This window comes from Pisolithus orientalis, assembly GCF_024613125.1.
Source record: "Pisolithus orientalis strain OTSU chromosome Unknown F5J12scaffold_8, whole genome shotgun sequence".
In the NCBI taxonomy this organism is placed as follows: Eukaryota; Fungi; Basidiomycota; class Agaricomycetes; order Boletales; family Pisolithaceae; genus Pisolithus; species Pisolithus orientalis.
In genome coordinates this window covers 429,962-456,224 of record NW_026260789.1, presented here as the reverse complement: position 1 = coordinate 456,224, position 26,263 = coordinate 429,962, and the positions used below count along the sequence as shown (strand labels likewise).

The 26,263-nt window shown below is 51.6% G+C and overlaps 6 protein-coding genes across 6 annotated transcripts; 3 read left to right on the top strand and 3 right to left on the bottom strand.

Annotated features, from left to right (window-relative positions):
- Nucleotides 1-747: 747 nt before the first annotated feature.
- On the bottom strand, nt 748-5,101 carry F5J12DRAFT_818632 (uncharacterized protein). The gene is made up of 5 exons (XM_051745197.1): nt 4,835-5,101; nt 2,839-4,769; nt 2,708-2,782; nt 2,519-2,658; nt 748-2,464 (listed from the first exon to the last, which is right to left on the bottom strand). The coding sequence occupies exons 2-5, from the start codon at nt 4,630-4,632 to the stop codon at nt 1,105-1,107; spliced, it is 3,369 nt and encodes a 1,122-aa protein (XP_051601739.1). The 5' UTR covers nt 4,633-4,769; nt 4,835-5,101; the 3' UTR covers nt 748-1,104.
- A 485-nt stretch (nt 5,102-5,586) lies between these two features.
- Nucleotides 5,587-7,260, top strand: F5J12DRAFT_538758 (uncharacterized protein). Its single transcript, XM_051739954.1, has 3 exons — nt 5,587-6,050; nt 6,121-6,678; nt 6,743-7,260. The coding sequence occupies exons 1-3, from the start codon at nt 5,876-5,878 to the stop codon at nt 7,057-7,059; spliced, it is 1,050 nt and encodes a 349-aa protein (XP_051601738.1). The 5' UTR covers nt 5,587-5,875; the 3' UTR covers nt 7,060-7,260.
- Nucleotides 7,261-14,041: 6,781 nt separating this feature from the next.
- F5J12DRAFT_538528 (uncharacterized protein) lies at nt 14,042-15,589 on the top strand. The gene is made up of 4 exons (XM_051739951.1): nt 14,042-14,185; nt 14,248-14,467; nt 14,528-15,179; nt 15,235-15,589. Exons 2-4 carry the CDS (start codon nt 14,338-14,340, stop codon nt 15,335-15,337), a joined length of 885 nt encoding a protein of 294 aa, XP_051601737.1. The 5' UTR covers nt 14,042-14,185; nt 14,248-14,337; the 3' UTR covers nt 15,338-15,589.
- Nucleotides 15,590-16,905: 1,316 nt separating this feature from the next.
- On the top strand, nt 16,906-18,358 carry F5J12DRAFT_781469 (tubulin binding cofactor A; the record flags this gene model as incomplete). Its single annotated transcript, XM_051742565.1, has 4 exons — nt 16,906-16,994; nt 17,356-17,461; nt 18,040-18,126; nt 18,275-18,358. The coding sequence occupies 4 exons, from the start codon at nt 16,906-16,908 to the stop codon at nt 18,356-18,358; spliced, it is 366 nt and encodes a 121-aa protein (XP_051601736.1).
- A 104-nt stretch (nt 18,359-18,462) lies between these two features.
- On the bottom strand, nt 18,463-19,504 carry F5J12DRAFT_538563 (uncharacterized protein). The gene is made up of 3 exons (XM_051739952.1): nt 19,245-19,504; nt 19,035-19,184; nt 18,463-18,929 (listed from the first exon to the last, which is right to left on the bottom strand). Exons 1-3 carry the CDS (start codon nt 19,341-19,343, stop codon nt 18,567-18,569), a joined length of 612 nt encoding a protein of 203 aa, XP_051601735.1. The 5' UTR covers nt 19,344-19,504; the 3' UTR covers nt 18,463-18,566.
- On the bottom strand, nt 19,470-26,243 carry F5J12DRAFT_818579 (uncharacterized protein). The gene is made up of 19 exons (XM_051745196.1): nt 26,044-26,243; nt 25,911-25,946; nt 25,788-25,860; nt 25,668-25,732; nt 25,492-25,618; nt 25,295-25,443; nt 25,023-25,247; nt 23,947-24,966; nt 23,444-23,892; nt 23,289-23,409; nt 23,078-23,239; nt 22,910-23,020; nt 22,628-22,859; nt 22,107-22,467; nt 21,530-22,057; nt 21,292-21,482; nt 20,400-21,243; nt 20,068-20,346; nt 19,470-20,012 (listed from the first exon to the last, which is right to left on the bottom strand). Exons 1-19 carry the CDS (start codon nt 26,056-26,058, stop codon nt 19,667-19,669), a joined length of 5,334 nt encoding a protein of 1,777 aa, XP_051601734.1. The 5' UTR covers nt 26,059-26,243; the 3' UTR covers nt 19,470-19,666.
- Nucleotides 26,244-26,263: the final 20 nt, after the last annotated feature.

The following is a 26,263-nucleotide window of genomic DNA, read 5'->3' as shown; positions in this document are numbered from 1 at the left end:
AGTTCACATTATTGTGCCATCGAGTTAGAGGACTTCTGACGCATGTTCCTGACTAGCACCAAGGAACCAAATTGACCCTGTTTCAATATGTGCTGTGCAGGTCCGAAGGGAGGGGTGGTGTGTGGCGGGGTCGAATTCTCCCCTGGATATGGACTAAGTAACGTTCTCTGGAGACTGCGCTGCTGGCGCCAAATGGTCGGATAAACCTTGATATTCAGGGGAGACCCACCAATGATTACAGGGGGTTTATAGATATGAAACGATGGACTGGAGCACCTGTGACGCGTCGCGGGCAGGTGCAAACCACTCAAACTCAGAATGCGTCTAAACAACGTCACGCGGGTGGAATTAGTGGTTACGTGACCTTGAACTTTTGCCACAGGACGTGTTCTCGCCATGTTCATGGATATGAAGGCCTCCGGTGGTACTAGTAAAAAGAGAATGCACACACCCACATAATATGTATCGAAGGCGGATGGGCCGCAGTGCCACATCAACTCACCCATATCACATGCGCACCCCCCGAGGTGAGATGGCGTGAAATTTAATAGACCAGTCCTCGGCCTCAGTTAACCCTGCAAACGTTCAATGCATGAACATGTGACGAACTCCTGTGCGTCACGGCGTCTTGTTTCTGCCTCCATACCCGACGATGAGGCGTAGATAATCGGCCTCTGTTGATGTGACATGAAAAAAGAAGCTTGTTGTACACCAGAGATCACGCTGGAGCACCAATAAAAGACTCGCCTGGCCGTGTCCACATTTTTAGTTCCGATCAGAACGATCGCCGTCGGGTCTGGGATCGTCATCTCCGCTTGTTTGTCCAGGAAAGGAGGTGTCATGGAGAGATGTCACCCGAACAAATAATGAACTTCAAAATTCCTTTAGTCTCGTGAGGTGGAAGGGAATGTAAAATATACAATATGCATTGTGCGAGATACGAAAGCGGACCAAAAAAAACAAGGCACGACGGGAGAAAATAGGAGCTCGACGTAGGCGTCAAGCGTGCATACCAAATGTGACGGGGGCCAGGAGTAAGTTCAAGACGTGCGCACATTCGTTGGACCCTGATTCATGGCCACGAAGGGCGGACGTCCGTTAATACTACTCGAAATCCAGCGTTTGATATGGGTAAGCAAGATTCGGATGGACTTTAGGTGCAGATATCACCTCGAATTGGGATGTGTTATCAAAGCTCCCCCGCCCTTCCGTGTTCGAATCCATCGAAGATGCGGAAAATTGGGAATGGGACGAAGATGCAGAGCCTGGCGCTTGCATCGTCACAATGGAAGAACGCTGCTGCTGCGAAGTGATGCCGAGCATATCTTGTGATGACGACGAATAGTTCGCTTTTGAGCTCATCTTGGACCTGCCGGCGGATTTCCTCCGCTCGAAGATGCCGCTCCCATTCCGTGCGTGATTAGACTGGAGTAGATGGTCAGGAAGTCTAGGACTCGGCGGTACACTATTGTCTAGAACACTAGGCCGCCTCGGCTTTACAGTTTCGTTGGACACAGGGCGTTCCGTGCTTTTCCGCGTGTCAGAAGCACCTGGGTTCTGCTGCGACCCTGTCACTGACTTCCATGACTTCAGAATGGATTTTCGGACGCTCATCTTCTCTCCTGAAGATACGGGAGGTGGCAAGATTGGCGAGATTGGCCGGGTACCGTTGAGTGAAGGTCTTCCGGGGTGAATGGGATATGGGGACTCTTGGTCGAACTGGAGCTGGTCCATTTGCGCCTTCATTTTGCCATTCCTTGCTGCAGCAGTTGTTACAGGTGGTGGTCCAAGTTGTTCCTGCGGGGGCCTGGGTAGCTGGCCCTGGAAAGACATTCCAGGACTAGGGGTAGGAGGCTGAGCAGTGGAGGCAGATGAACCTTTGCTCCTCCGCCACAATTTTTTGAGACCCTTTACACTAACGAGCGCCCCCTGCGCCTTCCCACCTTTATCAACTAGGTCCGTTACTATACTTGAGTCCGCAGAAAATCGGCTAGATTGCGTCGTTGAAGCTAGCGAACCTTCATCCACTGACGACGTCGACGGCCGTGAGTCGGCGGGAACTTCGCAGAACTGTTTTGTGGCCGGATCCCAGTAAGACGACACGGGGAGAACCTGTTCCTCGTACATAGAAGGGTAGCGGCCGAATGGATCTGGAGACAATGGTATGGGGGAGTCGGAGGTCAGATCAGTCTGCCGGGTGAAAGGAGCCGGGACTGTCGCAGGATAGATGGACTGATCAAGTTCCCGCCGTCGTGCTTCTGTCTCCGGTGACATGCCGCCTCTTGCAGAAGGGGGAACGAAAGCTTTGGGAGCCCCAGTGGTGATACCATTCAGCGCCAGTTTAGGAGGTGATGGGGGTAAATCGGAGCGCCGTGAAGAACTGCGAATTGATGTGGCTACAGAGGGGTATGGAACAGCAGGCCAGGCGGCACCGTACGCGTGTGACATGGAATTAGACTGGCTGCTGCAGTATGTGGCTCAACGACATTCCATCTGCACGTTCAGATTTTGCACCTACCGATCGTGTGTTGGGCTGTGGCTCTTGATACCGAACGCATCAGGAGAGTGTGTATTGGTAAGTGTACGGCGGTGGGTGATCGTCAGGTCTTCGTCCACGGTGCTTGTTTTCAGTTGACGAGGCGAGAACTGAGCCAACGTCTGGCAAACTGGTTCACCTCCGCTAGCAGCAGTGATCATCGAAGCTTACCCTTTCTATTTCATCTAATCTCGCCTTCATAAGATATTGACTTCTTCGCCGGTCATTAGGGTCATTCTCGTCGTACTTTGGTAATGTATCATCAGTCTCAGAGAAACGACATACAAACAGTGAACTCGGACCTCCTCTTCGTCATCGAAATCTAACCCGAGATCCAATCCCTCAAATAGGGCGCCGACTCGTTTATCCTCTGTAGGGCTTCGTGAGCACAAATATTCCTGTTCCATCTCAAGGGAAAACCCTTCTTTGTTACGAAAATCGGAATCCTCCGCTATTGGTGAGGTGGTTGAACAGGTCGCATGCGAGGGTAAATCATGGTTGTCTGGAACGACACCTTTTGACACGTTGAGTGAAAAAACCAGGGGCGGAGGTCGTTTACTTCCAGAGGTCGGGGGTGATGGTAAAGGCAGCGCAGACACATTGTGCATGATCTCTCGGACTTCCGTGGCATCGTTTGGTTCATCCTCTGTTTCACGTTCATCGGCCAGCGAAGGAAGAGGCGCAAGTGAGGATGCGTCTAACGCAAGCTCTACTACATTCGGACCAACCTCCTTCCGTGTTCCTTGAGAATTAGAACGGATCCCGGCCCACGTTTCCGCGTCTGTTCCAAATACATCAATCAACGGATCTCTAGCAGAAGTCATGCAAGCGGTCTGGTCCACCAGATGTTCGTCGTCCCCTCCATCTGGAGATCCAGAGAGGGGGGCGTAACCGCCATCATCCACCCGGTCTTCATCAGATTCGTCGGCTGTGCGCAAGAAGCCGGGTTTCTGCATTCTTCCGACCAGCTTGAGATCGAAGGGAGCCCGCCTATCGTCCGCGGGACTAGTTGCCTCACCATTGCGGGACTGAGAACCGGTCCGGTTGCTCGACCGACTTTCCGTTCGTTTGGCGTGGGCGATACGACGACTCCGTAACCAAGGTTCATACCAGCCAGCTCTTCTGCGGTCAATGTCGAACTCTACTTTTGCCAGAATAGGTATGATAGACGGCGATTTCAAGCCCGGCAAATCTATTCCGGGCAGGTCTTGATTTGATGAATGTGAGGTGTCTGGGGTGTCCGGGTCAGTGTGCGATGTGGAGGGAGGAGCTGACTTGGTCTGAGCACGCAAGTCAGAAGCGGATGATGCAGAAGTCGGCGAAGGAGTCAGGAGGTTGGCGGTGGACAGGGGAAGAGGGGTTTCTGTTCGCGTGGGAGTGACCAAGGGCCGAAGTGCCTGAACCTGGACATTAGTTTCTACGGTAAGTCCGAGGCCAAGAGGATTGGGAGTCGGACTTCGAGAGAAGGCGCTCGCCTCGTCGCGTTCCGCACGGAGGACACGCGCCCAGATGTGTCTCCACATGTCTTCTGATAACCGGGGGCCAGGTTCTCCAATGTCTGCTGCACCATTCTGCCTATCCTGTGGAGAGGAACAAACGAGATAAAGAACGATTCCAAGAGTGCTAGGCAGTGCATATTCCCGTGCTATTACGATCAACTGTGCTTGGAGCGTAGACTGCAGCGAAACGAGAATCCCGCGCCGAAATTGGGTGTGATATCCGGATGCGCCAGGTGGAAGCGGTATCAAGTCAGAAGACTCGCCCACATCCGAGTCATGTGGGAGATAAGCCGGAGGGATGACATGAAGAAGATACTTTGACTGTAGAGGCGCAAAGTTGTGTGCAGATGCAACCGAGGGAGTTCCTGCACGACAGCCTATATCGGTATGGGGAGAGTGCGGGTGGGGTGCTGGAGATACAGCGGACTGCGACAAGAATGAATTGCTTGATCCTGTTGCAGGAAGAGGCGCAGCAACGCCGAGAGCATTGGCTAGCTTGGCGAGTCGGTGAGGGGGGAGAGGTGCGCGCGGAGGTGACCACACTGGCTGTTGGCTCTGAGAGCTGGTGGAGGCATGAGAACTTGGTTTGGATGGCATTACGGCTAAACGCAAGGGCGGTTACGGACGAAAAGAAAGAGAGAGAAAAAAGGCTGTTCGATGGCGATGACGATCGACAGACGCACAATTATCTCTTTGCTGGATTGGCCGGACGTTTCTGATCGCGTTTTGCTGAACTAGCAGAAGTGAAAAACGCGATCGCAATGAACTCTTTGCAGAAAAGGATGAAATCAAGCCATACAGAAAGCAGTGTGCCGTCTCAGCCTACTAGTATGAAACGTGAAGGACCGAGTTGCTGAGCTGAGCGCTAAGGCTCTTCACGGCGCCCGCAGCTACAACTGAGCTGCGAAAAGTCTCGCGTTCATCGCAGGTGGGAAGCTATCACCATTTCTGGACAGCACAGTCGTCTCCTGCATGTTCGTACTGACATACCTACTAGCAGTACTTCTGTCCTCGGAGGTCCCTCAGCAAAGGCTTCGTATCAGGTTGCAGATGCTCAGACACGGAGTCCCCTCTCTCCGAGATTTAAGCCCTGTCTGCGAGACCGGCTTGCGTTCCGGACGATCGCCGCATCAAACCCATAAGTACTTGTATTTTCCGCCGACGACGGATATATGAATTCATTAAACCCTCATGACCATCGGAGTCTGCGCCAGCTCTGCCCCCTGTTTTTATTTTTTCACGAGTGGGAGGAGACTGCAGGGTCAGCCTCTCGCCCCACTGCTGTGCTTCTGACACCGAAGAGGTAGATAAGGTACATACTTGCCAACGGCTATCGAACGTCACCGGTGCTGATACCGGTAGGGACGGCAGCCGTGCATACCACAAGCTCCACCCTCGTTCGACGATCGACAATGAGTACTGAGTGCTGGCTATTGGATCAACCTTTTGATGGGGAGTGTGCTCCCCCCGGTCGTTAATATGCAGATGATGCCTCGAGGCAGCTCATATAATTAGCGAGTTTATGTCGGGCCAGCGGGTCGCAGCACGTACTCCTCCGTGTACAAAGCATCGTCTTCTCGTTGTTCTCTAGTGTACAAACAAGAGTGCGTGAGAAAAGTGGGAGAGGCTTAAACCTGTTGTGTGGGGTGTGTGGCTTTCGGTTCTGGTCCCTCGAGCGTGAACGAGGGCCATTCGACAGTTTTCTGATTCTTGGATCTCGTTTCTTCCTTCTTCTCTCATTCTTCGGTCCCCTTTCTTGCCTTTTATTCACGTTTCTTCACGATCCACCAACCCACACTTTTCATTTCAACTCCACGACCCCTCCACGACCTTGCAGACGATGGATCAGCAACAGCACCAACAGCATATGCCAGATGATCACACCCAAAATCTCGGTGGAACGAATCCTTACGGGTATTATCCTGCCGAGCAAGAAACGTCTTACATCGCGTACAACCACCAGCAGATTCAGCAACAGTCTTATCCAGTCGTACAGCATCCTGGCCCTCATCCGCGTGGGTTCTCCTTCCTCGCGTCTCTTGACTCGCCTTAACCGCATGTTGATCTGATAACGGGCTCGTGTAGGCCATCTCTCCGCGCCTGACCTTCATCAAGGCCTGCAGTTCCATAATCTCAGCCTCATGTCCTCGCATCATCAATATCCGCCACCTGTTTACACCTCATCGCCACAACATGTGTCCATGACTCTGCCTGCTGGCTCTCCCCCTCCGCCCTCTCCACACATGTACGATCCCTTGTCTCCCCCCATTTCAGGATCGGACACTTCAGCGGACGGCGTTTACCACCATTCTAGAAACAGCAGTGGGACAGGCTCCCCATCATCCTCGAGAGGTACTAGCCTAGTACATCGTTCCTCCTTACGCTACAACCCTACCCCTTCCCCCACCACGAGTTCATCCGGACGACGCGTTCGAGGACGCTCATTGAACGACTCAGACGACGACGACATGGGCGCCACATTTGTAGAGAACCTTGCCCACTCCCGCAAAGAGGCTACCAGGCGGCAGAGGATCGAAGCTGAGCAGAGGCGTAGAGACGAATTACGCGACGGTTACGCGAAATTGAAAGACGTCTTGCCCGTTTCCAACCAGAAGAGCAGCAAGGTATCGCTGCTCGAGCGAGGTGAGCTAGTGCTTCCCCTTGATTGGTCTAGGCATCGGCGGCGTCACTGACATGCATGCTGTAGCCACCAATCACATCATCTACCTCGAGAAAACCACACAGGAGATGCAGGCCCGTCTGCTTGTGTTGGAACAGGAGGTTCAGCGGTTACGAGCAGTCAACGAAAAGATCTCGCTTGGCGTTCCCAGCGCCACCCCCTCCCCAGGCTCGGTTGCTGCCGTCACTAACAATGGCAATAATGCCATGCATGGCATTGATAGTCGACCCCTATCTCCGCCTCCAGAACCGGGCATGCCCGCACATTCCCTCACTCATGTGCAGGGTCAGGAACCGCCGCGGGAGGACTCACGGAGCCCTGCTGAAGCATCAGAAAGATACTGATCCCAGCTCCGAAAAATCATTTTCTCGTTGGACGCTACTGCATGCTTTCCATTGTCTTTTTTCCCAACGTTGATTTTTCTTTTCTTTTCCCATTTCTTTGTATCGCATCTCTTGTTCTTGTCGCGCAATTTGTATTTTTTATTCTTGCTCCATTCGGCACAACAATAGGGAGTGGCGAGTTCTGGACTCGCAGGAGGGCTGGTCGAGCTATTTGGCGCCCGGTAGCGCTTACGCACAAAGGAGCTCATTCACCTCGTTATCTCACTTGTCTGGTTCTTCTGGAATACTTCTTCCATCGCGGCTCGATATCCCGACACGGCTGGTTTACCAAGTTATCTCGTTCTGAGAGCGAGACGCATGATCGCAACTATCGCAAAATCCGCTTGATCACGGTTGCATTATCAACCCCGTCTTGGCCTCGTGTCATACCCTTTTCGCCTTGTCTGCCCCCCGTCGACTGTCTCGTTTTTTTCGGGCCCCAGTGGATCTGGCCGTTTATTTACGTCAACGATGTCAACCGTCGATGATGACGGGCCGATAAGTGTGCAACGTGTCCGTGGATAGATGTCGGACGGAAACATTTTGAAGGATCTCCATCACCCTTGCGCCCGTCCGCCTACTTCCGGCTTTCCGTTGAGTTGTGCCCTCCTGCGATTCCTACTGCACCCTTTCCTTGGTGGCCAATATTGATACCTTTTTTCCTCACCTTTCTTCTGACCTTCTCGTTCTCGCTTTTTTTTTTTCGTCTTTTTTCCATTTACGCTTTACCCTTTTTTTTTTTCCCATCACGATCACAGATGTCGCCAGACGCACGCCGTTTGGCTACTCCGTTCCGCCTTTTTACTGCCGTCCAGTCTGTGGTATGGGCTGGGTCACGCTAGCACGAGCACGGGGTACAGGATGCCCTCTGACACGCTACCAGCTACGACACGCAGGATACGACCCCATGTACACACACCCTTCACCCGTGATGAAACGTGATGAATCATTCAAATTCACGAATGCTGGAACGAAATTGCACACGATTTCCTTTTTTTTTTCTTTCTCGACCCACGCAATGACGAAGCCCCACCCGTCGCCTCCCCAATGGACATCCGATATCTGCGATCACAAAATTGACGCGTGGCTTTCTTGAAGGAAGCTATGGTGCAATTAGATCGGAGTACAGACCTACGGCGTTAGACGTAATTCGGGTGCCCAGTGCTTTCCGAGATGCTGGGCTGGGGGAATACCATCGACACGCATCACGATTCCTTTAGCTGATGGGACTTTGGTTCAGTTGTGGCCGCAGAGTGAGGGCGCGATAATATTGGACATGATATCGCTAGTTTGCTTGTTGTGCATGTGCATGCTTAGCTAGTTTCTCCTCCGCAATGATACCGCTGAAAACGGTCCATCCTCCGTGGGGGTTCTCTCATCAGCTGAAGATGGCACCCTAAAGAATTTGATGTAGGCGAACTCAAACTGCAGTATTCTTGTTTAGATGATGCGTTGACAGGACGCATCTCTTCTCCACTGATCCCATTGGTTCCCCTCAGCCTCCGACCCCAAGGAGTAACCCAAAATTAAATCGGGGTCGCTCTTCTCCTCTGTTAGGTTGGTATCACCGTTGCCGTCGCAAAGGCTTTGAAACGAGGCTGCATGCCAAGGCCCGAAATTGACCGATTCGTCTCTCAAAAGTTTTCATTACCAACATCAGGCTGCCACTGTCGTCGTTGGTTGCCTTACTGATACTACGCACGACCCCCTGACCGCCGAGCCGCACTGATGGATCCCTTGAGGCAGACTATTGATCTACGGCCAGGGATCCCTTTATCAGAAACTGCTCTTCACTGCACTTCAGTAACACAAATTGCATGTCTGGACTCGGGCAACCTCTCACATACTTGACGGCCGTCCCGCCTCCGTCCCATCCAGAAATATACATTTCCGATATGTCCTATGCTAAGCGGCAAGGGGCAAATAGCCCGCAGACCAGAAGGGCTGCTGCAGGCCCTACACCGACGAAAACCAAGGGTCAAATGGCCAAACATAAACACACACCTTAATCATTTTGAAATACTTCAGTACAGGTCGAGTACCGATCGGGCCAATCAAAAAGAATGGGCTTAACTTTAGAATCTAGATGCCAGGGTCGCTGCGTTCATCCCTCCATCCTACGAATGCTGCGAGCTAATCTCTCGTGTTTCTGGGAATATGTACAAGTATATGAGCATTGCAGTCAGAGTTATATATGTAAGTCATCCATGTACCGAGTTGCCCGTCGGTAAGCCACCCGAGCGTAGTCGACACGAGAGGACAATTAGATTTAATTAACTGACTCCCAATGGGTCGGACGACCAACCAGGCTTAAGTTTTAATAAGTGGCTACCCCAACGGGTCGTTCTTCCTGAGCACCCACACCCACGATACCCTGAATGCTGTCCAACATGTAACTATCCATCTGGTTATGTAGCTAACCCTCGTTCGCCACTTCGACGAGCGTGGTTCAATTCGAGTCTAATAATAATCCGCATGGTAGGCCTAGCTGGAACGACCTGGAACTTCTAAGGTTGTGGAGTCGCTTAGAGAGTCGCAACTGGTTATGACAGGCTGAGTTTTTAATAGGTGGCTCTCGCAGCAGGTCATTCTTTCTGGACACACCACCCTGAATGCTGTCCAACCAGTAACTATCCACCGGACCACGTACCCTCGTTTGGACACCACTGCGACGAGCGTGGTGGAATTCGAGTCTTATTATTATACACATGGATGTTGCTACCTGGAACGACCTGGAACTCGGAAGTCGTGGACCCACTTTACGGAGTTATAGCCGGTATCTACACGACAATAGGGCTGATTTACTTCGGGAGTCGCTAGTTGGTCTGCGGTGGGTAAACTGATCAACGGTTGTAGTGATGAAACGAAGTGCGTGTGTATGGCTATGGAGTCGGAACGTAGCCGGACGTCGGGAACGGGATCCCTCACCGATATACGGATGTCCTCGGAGTCCACGTACCTCGTCCAGGAATTCGAGTTGGCAAGTTACTCTGCTAATAAGGCCGGTTGGTGGTTATCACGTTAGATGACTCGAACAAAGATTTAGAAGACTTGACTCCAGTCAAATGTTTAAGCTATCACGGCAACCTATTCATATCTCGGAATGCTAACATTTGACCTGGACGTCTAGATAATACATCCGCCAGCCAACATTAACGCCCAGCCACAGGAACATCCGAGGGCACTTGGACTGAGGGAGAGTCCATTCCTACGGATACTTCTTTCCCAGGAAACGGTGCTCGTGATCATGGATGATCATCGGGCGTTGGTCGTGTGGGCACGATCATGATTTGGGGAGAGAATCGCCAAGTGAGGATGACCAGACCCACGTCTACGGGCCGGTAACCGTGATGTCAGTCAACCTCATAATCAAAGTGCGAAGTAGGGTCTAGGAGGAAAGGGTAAAACCGTGACGGGGAATTGGAAACGTTGAAACGGAGGCAGATGATAGAGCCCGGTTTCAGATATGGAACCAGTGACGCGGGGGGTGGCTCGGACGAATTGAAAAATCATTGTGAACGTCCTTGAGGGTAGTAACGATAAGGTATATACGTATGTGGGGATCCGACAGGCGGAATGAAAAAGAACTTATCGTCATTTGGGATGCCCAGACGCAAGTGGCATGATGCGACCGGGGCGGAGGGTATACCGGTACTTGTTTTAGGATGGACCGGGCTACCTGTTCTGTTTGGTACTAACCCCCCCTCGATGAACACGGGGGCCATCCAAAATTAGTGTTGGAATTCCCAGTAACGCTGCGGGGTTGGATGCGAATAAGTATGGTGGAAAGTTCCAGAGGTTGGCGGGGTAGCCGGATGTGCGAAGTAAACGTAGTACTAGGTTGGCTAGGCTTGTGAACGGTACATAACATCGCGTCTCATTGTATAGTAATGTACAGTAATGTACCTATGGAATGGAGGGAAGCCACATGTTAGTACTCCGGAACCAAAGGCTTCCCGGTAGGGGACTAGAATCCCAAGTCGGTTGTTCCGCGGTGATGTAGTAACGGTACGGCGCCCCTCGCTTGTTCGAAAAGGGGGGTTTCAGTGAAGGAGGAAACGTCGGGCATCTCTGTCAAACTAGGGCGCGGTTGACATGATGCGACTCAATGTGGCGTTGTGAAAAGGAAAGCGACAAGGTCAAACCAGAAAAGGTGTCTCTGCTGTGCCCTTGGCGGATATGAACTGTCGAGTCAAATCTAAATCCCGCCACCTCAGATCAAGGGAGGTATAGTCTACTACGCAATGACGCAACGGGTGTTCTGGCGGCCGCTAAGAACAAGAACACGCGTCCTTTACTTCTCTTGTCAATGGTACAACAACTGTGCTATACGTGGCGAGGTGACAAGGCGATTTTCAAAGATGAGTGGACCAATACGGCGTAGTCCTGTTTGTCACTGCTGCAATGATAAGAATGCACGCAAGGCGTGCTGTGCAATGGCAAACGCGCCAAGGGTCCACATACATGAAAGATGTAGTGGCGGCAAACGAATTCAGGTCTTCAGGGACCAGCTGCGCGCGTGTGAGTAATACAGCTAAGTACTGTAGATGCAAGGACACTTATTAGGGGGCCGGCCATTCGAAGATCACAAACCGAGTGGCAAATGGCAACCTGTCAGAGTACTCCCAAGGAGGGGTGAAGAGGCTTTTCTGGTACACATCGCTCTGATCTTGATAGAAGTGAGATCTGATTGAGATCGTACGTATGGCAGGCCGATCGCTGTGATGAGTGGTACGACAAAGAGAGGTGTCACGCCGTCACACCTTCGTGACTTTACCATACCCCCTGCCGCACTGCACGTCACCTGCCCGCGAAACGGGACTGTTTGGGGCAATACAGAGTAAATAATAGATTCTTCCTCCTCTATAGTGCGACAATGTGGAGGCACCATGGATCGCATGACCCTGTGGTTGGGAAGGAGCCAATCTTCTACTGAGCACTCGACCCGCTACACATACAGGGGTAGGATATAGTTTTGTGACGAATCAAGGGACACCGCTCTCGATCCCTTTCATGAATTTGGAGCCTTCCGAAAAATGGAAGAGAACCCTACATCCACAGATCTTCTCACATTTCACTTACAACCGTGGAGGATCGATTCTTCGCCTCTCCCATTCACTAGATTGCGGCCGCAAACGCTCGTCTATCTGGTAAGCCATCTCGGTTGGCCGATCTGGTAGGTGCACGTCAAGCACCGTGGTTTTTCTTCCCAGACGTGCACGCTACGCTGCTGATGCGCCTGGCTTATGGACTTCCGTGACTGTTGTCTTCACGTCTTTACACTGTTTCGGGCATCGTTTCGTTGAGCAAAGTAGCGTTCTGTCTTGTCCACTGCGACCCTGTGGCCGTGCGTTTTCAACGGGGTCATTACGCTCTTTTCGGTTCTGGTCCGTGATTTTGACCCACTCAAAGCTTGGCTGATGAAGAGTCGTCATCTTTTTTTTTTTTTCTTCCATACTCAGCGAACGTCCGTTTGTCCATATGTCGCATCTGCTCCGATCAGCAGGTGTAACGGCAAGCACGATGGGTGGGCAGTCGGATGCCGCTGTTTTCGGTTTATTTCTCTCTTGCGAGTGGGCCCCTCAACTATGGGACGGTCGATATGAACACCGCGGGGAAAGGAAGCTTTGGCATTCTGCTTTCCTTCTATCTATTGAATGGATGGAGTGAGGCAGAAACAGAGCCTATCTGTTTAATCTTATCCTTGGTAAACCATCGGGTTTATCGTGATTCGTCTGCCGGTCGACTAAACGAACTGGCCAGGGGTTCGTTAGGTCAGCCTGCCCTGATGGGAAGACAAGACCAGCATCGCCTCCTCTGGACAGGCAGTTGCTGCGTGGAGGTATGTAGATTGAATGCCATCCCTCCTTAAAGTCTAATTACGTGGATATGATAACGTCATTGAGATACAAGACGTGTCATTCCAACCCACTTGGTGTGAAGAAGCCGGGTTCATTCTTTGTGATCTTGCTCGCTACAAGATGTTGTAGTGAATGGAGTAAAAATTATTTCGGGCGATAACATGGACCTACAGGATTTGATTACTGTGCCCGTCCACAATAGATGGACGAAGTCGATAACGCAGATGGGCCGACTGGCTGATAGGCCAGAATCACGGCAGTTGTAGTCATTATAATTTTTCAAATCCCACCCGCGATTAAAAGCGCTCTAATCCCTTGGGAGGATGGTTCCACAGCAGGTACCAAGGTTACGGATATAGATGAAAGGCATCGTCTTGTGTTTTGGGCGCTCCGCTGAGTTAGGTGATAAGAGAATGTTGGAAAATGGTGAACGTTGAGCGTCAGAGGGTGAGTGCTTAGTTGGGTTTCGTCATCATGAAGAAGAGGATGATAGGGTGTAATGATGATGGATCAATGCAGGGAAGGCGAGCTGATCACAAAGTTAGCGCAGTGGCGGACAGCGTATTATGAAAACAACGTTGCAAGGAATTCTGTCGGCAAACCGAGAGTGGGAGCCGGGTGCCGCTGAGAGAGGGCGGATGAGTGGTTCGGTGAGAACAGATTTGAATGACATGATAGAGCGTCTGGAGCACGGGGAGGCGGAGCGGTGTGACCGGGGGAGAGGGGGAGTGTGTAAGTGAATCAGGGTCATGGGCAGAGGGGGGGGTTGAGGAATGCAGGGAGATTCATAACACGCAGCACAGACCACAGACCGGCGAGATGCCGAGACGAGTGTGACAGAGACAGAGAGGGAATAGCTTTCATATCAAATGAAATCCCCGTTTGAGATCCTTTTTTCTACGCACAGAAGGCTTCACACAAGGGACTAGAAATTCCGATCACAACACGAGGCAACACCCCCCCTTCTTTTCCCTTATATGGAACATACGCGTTTCCTTCCTTATAGGGAAAGACCTAGCCGAATCGGGTCCAGTTAGGAAGGATATAACGACGGAATCAAATCCGTCTCTGGTCCTCCCCATCTTCTAACCTTCGCATCCTCGACTCCGCGTCTCCTCGCTCCTCCTTCCTCCCGCCCTTTTTTTCTTTTCTTTTCTTTTCTTCTTCTTTTCTTTCGCTTGCGTGCAGATCTATTGTGCGGCCGGGTCGTATAAGCCAGCTCTCACGTAAGTATATCTTATTGCTTTTGTCTGTCCCTTGTCGACGCTCAACACAATACCATCGATAGCGCCCCAGTGCCTTTTATTGCCGTCCCCTCCGTCTGTCTGCTGTGCAAACACATCCCCCGCCTACCATTCAAACCGACGTTCCTCTCGCCATGGACTCCACTTTGCTCGAGCACCCCCGCAGCCCCAACTTCATTGACGGCCCCTTCGCCTACGACTCCCTCAACCTCGAACCCTACCTCCAATATCCTCAGTCCCCATACGGCGTCTCCACCATGGCATGTGAGTCTCATCAATCAGGATCTACCATCAGGTTATATTTAGCTCACCGTCACGTGACAGTGCCGGGTCCATCTTCCTCCTCCCCTCGTCTCGACTTTGACTCGCTGAACTTGGCTAACACCATCGGAGAGTACTCCTACTCGTCTGCTGCCTACACCACCGCCTCTCCGGGCCGGTCATACACGCCTGCGGACAACAGCGGCATCTCGCCCCCTGCTGTCTACAATATGAGTGCTGCTGAATTGTCCTCGGATAGCCTCACCTCAGGCAGGCGCAGCCGTGGCAGTGGAACTCACTCCCCCGCCTCAGTTCACAGCGTGCCCTACGCAGCCGTTCCCCGCTCCCATCGCTTCAACCCCCTCGCCGCTCCTGCCACTCGCTCGGCAGCCAAGTCTGCTCGCAGAAAATCTCGCAATGAGGACTCTGACGACGAAGACGAGGACTTCCAGCCCGCCACCAACAACTCTGGTTCCACCGATGCCCGCCGCGAAACCATTCGCAAGCAACGCATCGAGTCGGAGCAGAGGCGTCGCGATGAACTCCGGGACGGTTACCGCAGACTCAAGGATGCCCTTCCGGTCTCGAATCAGAAGTCAAGCAAGGTGTCCCTCCTTGACCGCGCTACCACTCATGTCAAATATCTCGAGATGACTGCCCAGCAACTCCAGGCAAGACTCCAGCAAGCAGAGAACGAAGTACAGCGGCTTCGTACGTAAGTACCCGCGTTGTCAACTGTCACGATCAGCTACTAAATAATAGTATATCAGTGTCAACGAAGCGCTGATGCTCGGCACAGCTGAGCAGAGACACGCAGCTGCTGCTGCTGCTGCTGCCGCCGCCGTGTCGCAACAATCACAGTCAAATTTCTGATTGTTCGCTTGACATTGGCCATTGCTGGAAGAAAATCTGGAGACTGCCCTCCTCGCCGTCGGTTTACTTATTCTTCATGCACTATATTATTGCACACGGATGACAGCATTGTACACTGGAATACCTGCCTGGAAGCGGGTCGCATTTTATCACAATGGACTTTCTGCATCGCATTTTTTTTTAAATTTCCTTGCATTTTTTTTTACGATCGCAGCAGCCCCGGTGTTCCTCAGCTGTCCGCGACACGCGCCACCATCCAACTTTGGGTTCGGAGACGGTCCTTTGGCCGCGCCTATCGCTCATGACGTGTTCCTTCGTCACAGGTTGGCCTGTGGTCGGCCTGTTGGCGGGTCACGTACGCTTGAGCCGGAGGTGTCATTCAGAGGATGAAGATTCGGAACCCACAGAGCCGGTTGTAGGATGATTCGACACGTCACAGACACAAGACCGCGAACTACGAGAAACGTTGCCTGTGCCCCCACGCGAGTGGCGTGCGCGTTTCGATGCGTCCGCGTGCACCTCTTGTTCTTTTTTTTTTTTTAAAAATCTCAGTTGTCGCTTCGTCGATCTCCTCCCGTTCTGCATACCTCCGCTACGCACTTATAGGCGACGACCACTTCGCTGTGGTTACGTCCCTCGTGCGTGCCGATACACTGGCATTCATCCCCACGTCCGACAACCTCCGACGTCTTCCGCACCACTATGGCTTGGTGTCATATGTACATCTCGAGGACTGCCCGCGATTGCTCTCACGTCTCCGTCATGAACTGAGCGCCTCATCTGCGCTCGCTTCACGACACGCACCGCTCTCTTACCCTCCATCACCTCCGATTATTTCAGCGACGGAGACATCCAGACTGTCTTTCCTTTATTGCACTCATTGGGTGGGTGAATTCTATGTGCTATTCACGAGTCAAGGGCATTGTTAGGTGAATCGTAGACCACTCGACAGTGAGGTATATCCCTTCCTTTGTTTCCCGTACCATGGCCGTCTTCAGTGAGCTCGCTCCCTTGACGACGTTTCGCCAGTCGAACGTTTGTTGGGTGGTTGCTTGAGCACCTGGGTTTGGCTTCTGTGGGCGAGGGGGCACAGGTTGGTGGAACCTGTGGTTCTGGTCTGTTCCTGCTTGCAGGAACTGGAAGCCACTGTTGAGCTGCGTTCTCTTCGTCTTTTGCCCACGACATCTATTACTGCCGCACAAGTCTGTTTGTGTTGATCTCGCTGAATATCGAATCCGCGTCATTACTCTACTGTCCTACCTGGTCTCGCTTTCTTTATTGCTCTGTTCTGAATGCGTCTGGTCTGTTCTTTCGTAGGTAGTGTAGCTGTCTATTGGTTCAGATGACATGTACACGATTCCTTGCACCTGCGATGTATGTAGTGCTTGTCTTGTGCCTACTGTATCAAATTTGAACGACCTCGCATGAATCTCTGGAAAATGGGTGTGATTTCCGCATTTGATTGTTGGACATGTCGTATTATCGGCTGATGATCGATAACTAACCTGACTAGGTCAGACGAGTGTCGACCTTCTCAATATCATCCATACATTCGACCGACGCCGACGATGTCCCCAGCACCGACGCTGAACGGCACCCCAGATGAGAAGGCGGTCGTACGCCGCCAGCTTAAGATCAAGGTTGCCGCTGCTAAACGGTACGATTTGCCATCAAACGTCCTACCGCACATATTGCGCACATTTCTTCATATTCTCCCCCGTTCTTGCATTTGCCTTGTAGGTATAGCTCTTCTCCGCTTTCCGCCTATCTCTCCGTGACTCGATGGCCCGCTGCTTCGGGACCAGAGGATATATGAATCGTAGTAGAGCTTCTGACTGACATCACTCATCATCATCATATCATTATCATGCCGTCTCCATGATCCATCACTACCGTGACAGAAGCTCTCATCTCATTTTATGTTTACGATTTCCGTGAATTGGCATCTTTACTGACCTGCATGATACATGGCACATAACCGCAATATCGGAACCACACACACACGGACACGCGTTTAGGCTTCTGAAAGAACACATCTTGTATCGCGACGAAGCGCATGCTCAGGGGCAAAAGCTGAGCAAACTTGCCGAGGAGAACGCAGATGAATGGGAACTCAAACACGCTGTGAGCGATTCCCTTTTCTTTACTGCTTTAAAAAAATCGGACCCCGTTCCCATGTTCCCTTGGACCCCTTTTTTTTGCTGTGTGGATGGAGAGTTCTGGTCCCTTTTGCTGTGTTTCATGTGGCTGCGGATCGGGGGCAGCCCCTGTGGTTTCAATGCCAACCTCTTAGACGGCACGCCCTGTTTTACCCTTGCGTGCCAACTGGCATACTGCACCAGACCAGCGGAAATTGATATGAGACAGCTGCGACGCTAGCACTGATCATTCGAGTCAGCGAGTCTTCTCGTCACTTCCTTTTCCTTTCTCTTTTCTCCCTTCTAACCTCCACGGCATGCGTATTCATACGCCACCGCGCGGAAAGGGATGAATCCTATTTTTGTTAGCCTGCTTCCTATACGCTATATGACGGTGGCATTTAATCTTTCGTCATCGTGGTTCGAATTCCACAGATTCCAACCAAGGGGGAACGTGCGGACTGAACGTACGGTTCGACCCTTGGGTGTGGTTGACGCGCACAAGTGAAACGATGAATACTAATGAGCTGTGTTTTCTGTTTTGGAACTTCATTTGCTCTATAGAGACGGATAGCAGAAGAGTCACAAAGAATGGTCAATGATACACGTGATAGGCTGGACAAGACTGTCCAAGAACTCACGTCGCTCGTTGTACGTCCCCCCTCGCTTCTCCGTCTTCGTTGTGACTGATATTCACACCTTGCGTCATGCACCCTCGAAATCCTTCACCCTTCTACCGTCGCCCTCTGACGGTCATGGCAAATCAATTCGATTATATGCTGTTGTTGTGATGGAACAGGCTTCTGTCAAGAATAAGCCCGAGTTTGAGAACGATGAAGAGTTGGTCAAAGCCGAGGAAGCACTAAAGGAAGCGAACGCGTAAGTCAGTAAAGCGCATCCTCCCGTGGCATCCTCCACCTTTATCACAGCATATGCACGACGTTTTGACCCCTCATTTCGGCAGACACTATTCGCTTGCTGCTCACATCACCGGAACCCTCTACCTCCAACGTGTGCACAGTTAATTCCCCTCGTTTGAGCGGTAGCCAGTAGAGACGTAGTGTAGCGACCCTCTCCTACATCCAACACCATCACCCTGTAGTATCCCTGCTAGCCCGAATTTGATCCCGAACCCGACTTGTGGTTGTAGATGACTGTCCTGCATTTCCGGATTCTTGTTCTTGTTCGCGAGCGGCCTTGAGTTTATTCAGGGCATTTAGAATACTAACCCATGCGTCGCGGTCTACCCTCTCTTCTTGCAGGCCCCTGCTGACCTCGGTCGCGCCTTCGCTTCCCCTATTCAAACTGCCAGTGCCAGTGCCTGCGCTCGACGTCGGTATGCTTACACCGAGGGAGGGCGGGATGAAGTTGGGAGGCGGCGCATTGATCGCAGATGGTGCTATACGGGATTGACGGATGTGAGCGAGAGAGGAGCGAATGGCAACTTGAATGGCCTTCGTATATCATCAAGGGGACGCGTACGATTGGCAACATTAATGTCGGTAAGGAGCGCCAATGCGTCATAAAAGAGCGGAAGCGAAAGCGACTGGTATACTCACATCCAGTCGTTGAAAATACTCGCTCACTTTGGCCACGAACTCCTCAGAGCGTTCTTCGCCCTGAGGTAATTCGTCTCCTGGTTCATCCGTCTGTGGAAGGGCGAGCAGTGACACCGAGGACGCTGATAGCGACAGCAGTTGGGTGATGTCCTACACACAGGGAATGCCGATGAAAGGGCCCCGAGACTAGGGAGCGGCATGCCTACCCACTTTCTCTACTTCTCCTAAAGCATAGATCTGACGCGCTGTACGGCTGGATGTCCATATGGGATCAATCGCATCTTCGGGGGTCCTTTGCTCCTGGGCCATCGTGTATGTTTTTGAGAGGATAAGCTTTGAACAGCGGGTCGATTTGCAAGTGATTGCACGTCGTTGAAGCAGGTGTTATATCGCGCTCGGTACACGCGGACTTCCGATCACGTAGTAAACTGTCGATCCCTGCGATAGACTACTCTCCCCGTTGAGCCAATGCATGACATTATTGCATGCGATACAAAAGCAGATACACAGCATAACCAAAGCATAAACGACGATAGATATGATGCAATTATAAGGACCTCGTAGAGTAGCAGATCGGGTGTTCGTCCAGCAGTCAAAGACTCCAAGCAGGGAGGTGCTCAAGTACTCATGTATCAGCCGAGCTTGGCCTTCTTGGACGGTTGCGGCGTTCCCTTCCCATCCGCCTCTTTCCGCCGCTTCGTGCCACCCCCGCATTTGATGTTGCTCAACATATCCTTATACCTGTCCTTGACGATGACTGCAATCCGCCCAACCTCTGACTCAATCCCATTGAACGTGATGGCATTCCGGATCATGAGGTCCATGTCGGTCTCAAACGCTTCTATAGTGTCGTACTTGTCGGTGTCTAGCTTCTGGCGAATCGTCCGCAGATCGCGCGCATCTTTCTTGGGGATGATTTGGAAGTAGGTCGGGATACCAAGCAAAACCGGATCCACAGGTTCCCGGAACACGAATGAGCTAGTCAGAAAACCAAGTTAGAGACCCGGACAGGTAACAGTTTCAGGGGGCATACATTTCATCCTTGACCAAGGATGTCACGAGTCCTTGTAGGCTTCGCTTCTCCGCCCAAGAGAGCTTCCTCTCAAAAGCTTTACTCCATTCTCTCTTGAACACCTTTTCGACAGCGTCCGCGCAATTAACGGGATATGTGGTAGGAGGATTGAATTGTCGGCAGTTACTGAACACCAGCTCCGCGTCTTTGGCGAACTCCTCCATGGTAACGTATTTGCCTTCGGTCAACTTTTGACCCATCGTGCCAAAATCCATCGGGTGAGCAATCTCGTCGAAGTACCTGGAGGACAAAAACTCGGTGACCATACAAGTAGAGAGAAGTCATAAACGTACGTAGGACACCCATCCCTCACTGGGTCTACGGGTTGCCCAAAGATAGGGTATTCAGGAAGCCTGGAAAGAGCCTTCAGGATATCCCGACATTTCTTCTCGTTGAGGGGTATGGCAGCAGTTGTCGGTCGTGGCTTGGAGGGAGCGACTTGGTTATTATGAATTTCCTTTTCCTTACCCTTGTTTGATGTGCGAGGTGCCTCTGCCGCTGGTGTGGAGATTTCTGCCGGTTCAGGAGCCTTCTCCTTCTTGGATTTCGCTGCGGGAGGAATTATCTTCAATGTTGGAGTAACAGAGAGTTCTGGAGCTGGGGTGGACGTCCCCGATGTCACACACGGCGCGTTGGCCTTATCCTTCCGTGAAAGCGGTGTAGCAAGGGCCAGAATGTCATCGTCTCCGTCCACATTATGTTTCCTGCGCTTCCCAGGAGGTCCACTTCCAGAAGCTCTGCTGGGAGAAACATCTCGAACGACTTCCTTAGGTTTGCGATGTCGCTTTTCCTCGTTTCTCTCCCGTTCAATTGCAATAACCTCTTGAAGAAGATCGTGGGACCCGTCGTCGACGTAAGGCGGTGGTGCCTCGTCTGGTAGGATAGGTTTGCGCACTTTGGCCACGACAGGGGCTTTGGGTTTTTCCTGAGCCTTCTCGGCAGCTTTAGCCTGAGTACCGCCGACCTTTAGCTTGACAATTCGTCTTTGTTGCGGTGCGGGAGCAGTAGGAGTTGTAGTTGGTACCTCCACAGTGGACTTCGATGAAGACTGTTTGGCCGTATCGATTTGCGGGACTGCGGATCGTGACTCGGAGGTCTTGCCCGCGACTTCAAGAGTCTTATTGATGCGATTCCACACTAACAACAGCTCAGTGGCAAACGCAACGCGAACCAGAAAATACTTACGCTTTTCGAAGAAGATGTCGAAGTTAATGGCTTCCGTATGTGCAAACGTGCCGTGCGGACTGTACTGTTTCGCATTCGAAACCATGAGACGGAAATCTGCTTCGAGCGCAAAGCGATCCTTGTACATCCCCTCTTCCAGCTTAGCGCCTATCGTACTCAAGTCCATAGGATTCTTGATAACCTCGTAGTAGCTAAGAAAAGTTAAGTTTCACGCGGGGAAAGGAGCTATGACACCAACTTTGGTGCATGGTCTCGGACAGGGTCCACTGGCTGTAAGAAGATTGCCGCATTTTTGTGCAATCTCAGTTTCTTCAGTGCATTGCGACAAGCACGCAAGTCATTTAGGCTCATTCCGCCGGATTGCGCCTTGGGAACTTGAGGAGCTTTGACGCCGTTTGCCATTGGCTGCCGGGCTTTCAGCTTCGGCTTGATCTTCGCGGCCGGTGGAGGCACAGTTCGGGGAACATGCGGTGGGGGGGCGACAGGAGCAGTCGAGGAAGAAGCACGGACTTGTGACCCGCTAGGCGCAATCTTCAGTTTGGGAGGCGCAGGCGCGGGGACGAGTGGGCTTCGCGTAGGCGGACCGCTGGTTTTGACTGGCCGCGCTGCCACTTTGGGAGGGAGCTTGATTGGCGGTGGTTGCTCCGCAATGGGTGTCGGAGGTAAGTGAATGGTCACTTTCGGCGGAGCTTCCTCGACACCCCGCAGAACGATATCAGCGAGCTTGATTATACCCCATCGAACTTCATGGTCAACATTAGGAGCCCTGGGCAGGGTAAACATGCAGCTTGGGCTAAGGAGGGGGCCACACTCACAGTGCAATGGGCATTAAGAACTCCCGCAAAACCTCATTCTTGCCGATTTCTCGGTCTTTACGAAGGACTTTGATCATCAAGTCCACATCGCTCTTCTTGTTCTCTTTCGCTTTCTCTTGAACGGACCCATCCTCTTCGATGAGTAAAGACTCTGAATCCTTCATTGCGTTTTTCATCTCGCCCATGGTCACCAGAAGGGCCAAGCTCTGGCACACGCATCGAGCCACATGGCGCCTTATGACTCGGCAGGGGTCATTAGCCATGACAGCCAAAATATATCGCATAATAGCGGGAGTGTACCACTGCTTCGACATGAATAACCCGTCGAATGCGGCGATCCGGACTTGCGTGTAATTTCCTTCTCTGATGACGATAAGCAGGAGTGTCAATCGGCCACCAGAACAAACATACCGAGTGAGAGGGAAGAACACACGGAGGTCGTGAGGAACAAGATTGGCCGTTGTCATCAGCAAGTAAAACTGAGCGCTGTCAGAAAACGTCATTTATATTCGGATGCCTACTTACCTCCAACACTGCTATTGATACCACATTGTGAGGTGAGGGGATAAGCCTATCCATGCTCTTATACCTATTCGCCTCTTCAACGGCCTGTTTTAACAGGTTAACATCCTCGGCAGTCTGCTCGGATCGCACTTCTTCTCGGAGAAGTTCACCACGTTCAGGCGGAGCAGTCGATACCAAAGCGCATGCTGCACATGATATAAGGGTGCAGATGTAGAAAGTGTCGGAATACTGGGATTCCGTGTAAGTAAGCAGCTTGTCTGGAGGGCTCGACTACCTACAGGGTTTGCAGTATTGTCATTGTACCTCAGTTGGTCGATAAGGAACTGCCGAACCACGGAGGGCGTCTTTCCATTCTCGAAGCGGACCTTAGATATAGCCTGGACAAGGCTCTGCATAGTGTTGTTAGTGATCGTCAATGTATGGGACACTAGACATTATTAACTAACCTTACGGACAGAGTACTCCGAAAGATCAGAGAAGTCGTTTGGCTTGGGGACATACGTATGTGCAAAGAGGTCCTGAGCTGGATCCTCAGGGTCGTAGCAATATCGTAGGAAGAGCTTAAACAGATGAAACAAGCCTAGGAAATTAAGCGTCCGGATGGCACACTAGCTAACTTCAGTACTAAATTTCCCTCAGTTGATTCCTCTGACTTACATGCACTAATGCCAGGGCTGCTTCACACCGAATCCGATAGTAATAGTTGGTGACCAACACTGTCTTGGTAAATGTACTGGATACGATGGCCGTAGGTTGCCTCGACAAGTGCGTGGACAGCCTAAGAGGATTGAGTACATTTCATGCTGCCACACTGGTTGGGACATACCTCGAGCTGCGCAACGACATCCCTGTCGCGTTGCAATTGCGACACCCACATGAAGTCTGGTTGTTCGAAGGCGATAGCCGCAATCCACTCAAAATCGGCATCCATGCGAATCCATTCATATGTGGCTCCAGACATCACTTGCTCATCCTCCTCCGTCCAATCTGCAACCTTCCAATTCTCCCGTTCTTTCTCATTCTCCCAAATCTCAAGTCCGAAGCCCATATCTATGAGACCCATTGCTTCAGCAGCCTCAGCATCGCCCTCAGCCGCCGCCTGCGCAGCTTGCTGTCGAGCAAGATACCGTTTGGTGTTCCGGCGGATACGCTTGTATTTCGTGTTAAAGGGCACCTCATAGCGCTTGAAGGTAGAACGGATATCAAGAACGTGTTCGTAAGGAGTTCCATCAGCTTCGTGAATTCGTACAGTCATTTGACCCTTCGGTCACCTGGTTAATCTAGGGTCAAGGGACCTGAAGGACCTCAAACGCACCTCAAAGAAAGGCACAGGCTTCAACAACGTTTTGGACACTGCATTATGCTCGTGCGCACGATAAGCAGGAGCATCCTGGCGCATTGTAATCTCAACTGCCATCTTCTTCCTATTGAACGTTGCTGTGAAACCAAAGGCGGGGCATCCACTTCCATATATCCACTGTTCTGCGAAGGTGCGTAGATCAGCACCGCTCACCTTTCTACAGGTCCTAAGAAAGGAATGCGTGGACAGAGCATTGTTTGGAAGCTCCCCACTGATAGCAGATAAGAAAATCTTGGGCAAGACTCGCGAGAGGCCAAGTGAAGTCCCCGATTTTCCAAGCCGCCGATCAAGTATGTGAAGGACAAGCGGAGCCTTCAGATTAACGAACGGTAAAGTGGCTGAGTCTGGCGGATCCAAGTGTTGTGGTTGGCAGATTGGCGGCATCGAGCCACTGTCCCACTCTACGACGCGCTGCATGTCTCGTTTAAGCCTGTAACGGTACTCGTTGTTCCCCAGGAGCTTTCGAATGAAAAGGCTTGTGATATACAAAGCTAAGCCATTGACGAGCCAGGTGTCCGACCACGTCTTTGGCAAGATATTGATGCCCATCCACTGACAAGCAAGGGCATGGCTGAGAGCTTGGCGTGTTTCTACGACCTGTTCGATGGCATCATCCCCATGCAAAAGATCGATAGTAACAAGCGACAACGTTGCAGCATCGAAGCGTTGAGTAGGCAAATCATCTACGGCGACAATCTTGTAAGACCCGAATGGATATGAGCCGAAGTCAGTGCTATAGAAATTCATCGCCAAGCGAAGGAAGGATGCCGACGTGTGCAACATAGACTCATGTCCAGGTAGACAGAATGCATGCATTGCAGGTTGTGCAGCGCCAGCTGGCTCTTCCATAGTTGTCTCAGACGGAATTTGATACACGTGGAAGGGGCCAGCAGCGAATGCAACATGCTGTACCGACGTCAGAACCGTCTGCGAGAAGAGAAAGATGGTTTTATTCGAGTTGTTTGGATGGGAGACCTAGGAGTCAAAGTGTTATGGTATCTCCGCAGGAGAGGGGGGGAACGACAGCACACCTGCTCCACAAGATCTCCCGTACACACGACAACTGTGGGGATAGAACCGTGCGGCTCACCGAAATCACCGTCATCGCTCTGCTGTACCGGATCTGGTTCTTCCAAGTACCGAGGAACCACGAACTCGAACTCCCATGTGCATTTCTCCCATGGATTGTCAATGCATGGCACCCAACATCTCGCCGCATCCGGGGAGGAAGGAGTAGTAAACGCGTGAGGAACGCGCTGCAACTTATAAGGAATTCCGCATGACGAATGCAAACGATACTCACATATGGGTAAGCATCTGTAGGAAGGACAAATTGGATACCATCTATGGGATTCCTCAGACTATATTCGATGTGGACAACGATAGGCATAAACTCCGGTCCCGTTGGGGCTTGGAAAGAGGGGCCTGGTGTCTGGGGCTCAGGCGTAGCAGCTGTGGGGTTGTTGAGTTAAACGAAACAAAGCAGAAGGAACTCCTCACTTTCGCTCAAGATACCACTTGCGGTAGAATGACCGGATTGGCCAACTTGCCTCAACGGCACCTCTTTTGGTATCGCGATAGACAGCTCGCCTTCATCTCCCTCAGCAAGGGCCGTGTAGATCTTTCTCTTTAGTTCCGGATACGTATGACAGTCTTGAGGAGTCGAAACTGTTGACATTGGCAAGCGGATCACCATGCACGAAATCGGCTTGATGAGAAGCAACTGTGACAAAATGAATTGCTGTTTTGCGAAACAGTCAGTCTGGTGAGTTGCATGGGACCAAGGAACCACGTACTACATTGTCTAGCGTGAAGATGGATTGTCTTTAGATTCGCGTTATTTGGAACTAAAGTAAGTTCTGTGTAGCCCTGTCACCGTGGTGGTAAGTTACCGCGCGTCAAAGTCTGAGGAGACACACCCAGAGACAACCAGAAAAATCGATTTCTAGGACGACCTTTTGATGACTAGTATATACGGGAAATACGTGTCAATTGGCCTGCAAGGGAAAGAAAGCGAAGAAAAGGAACTTATATAGAGAAACCACGACGAACATGCTCCCGTTGCATCTTCCAACTTGCAAGCAGACCAAGGCGCCGAACTTCAGGTGCTCTATAGCAGTCCTTTCGACTAGTTTACGATGCTGGACAAGACGTTGACGCGAGTGTGAACGAATGGCAAGATATTGAAGACGTAGCAAGTGCAGTGGCCTCCACCGTCACTGCTGCAGCGGTGGGATTCGTGACGGGGAAGGAGCAACCGACAACGCTTACG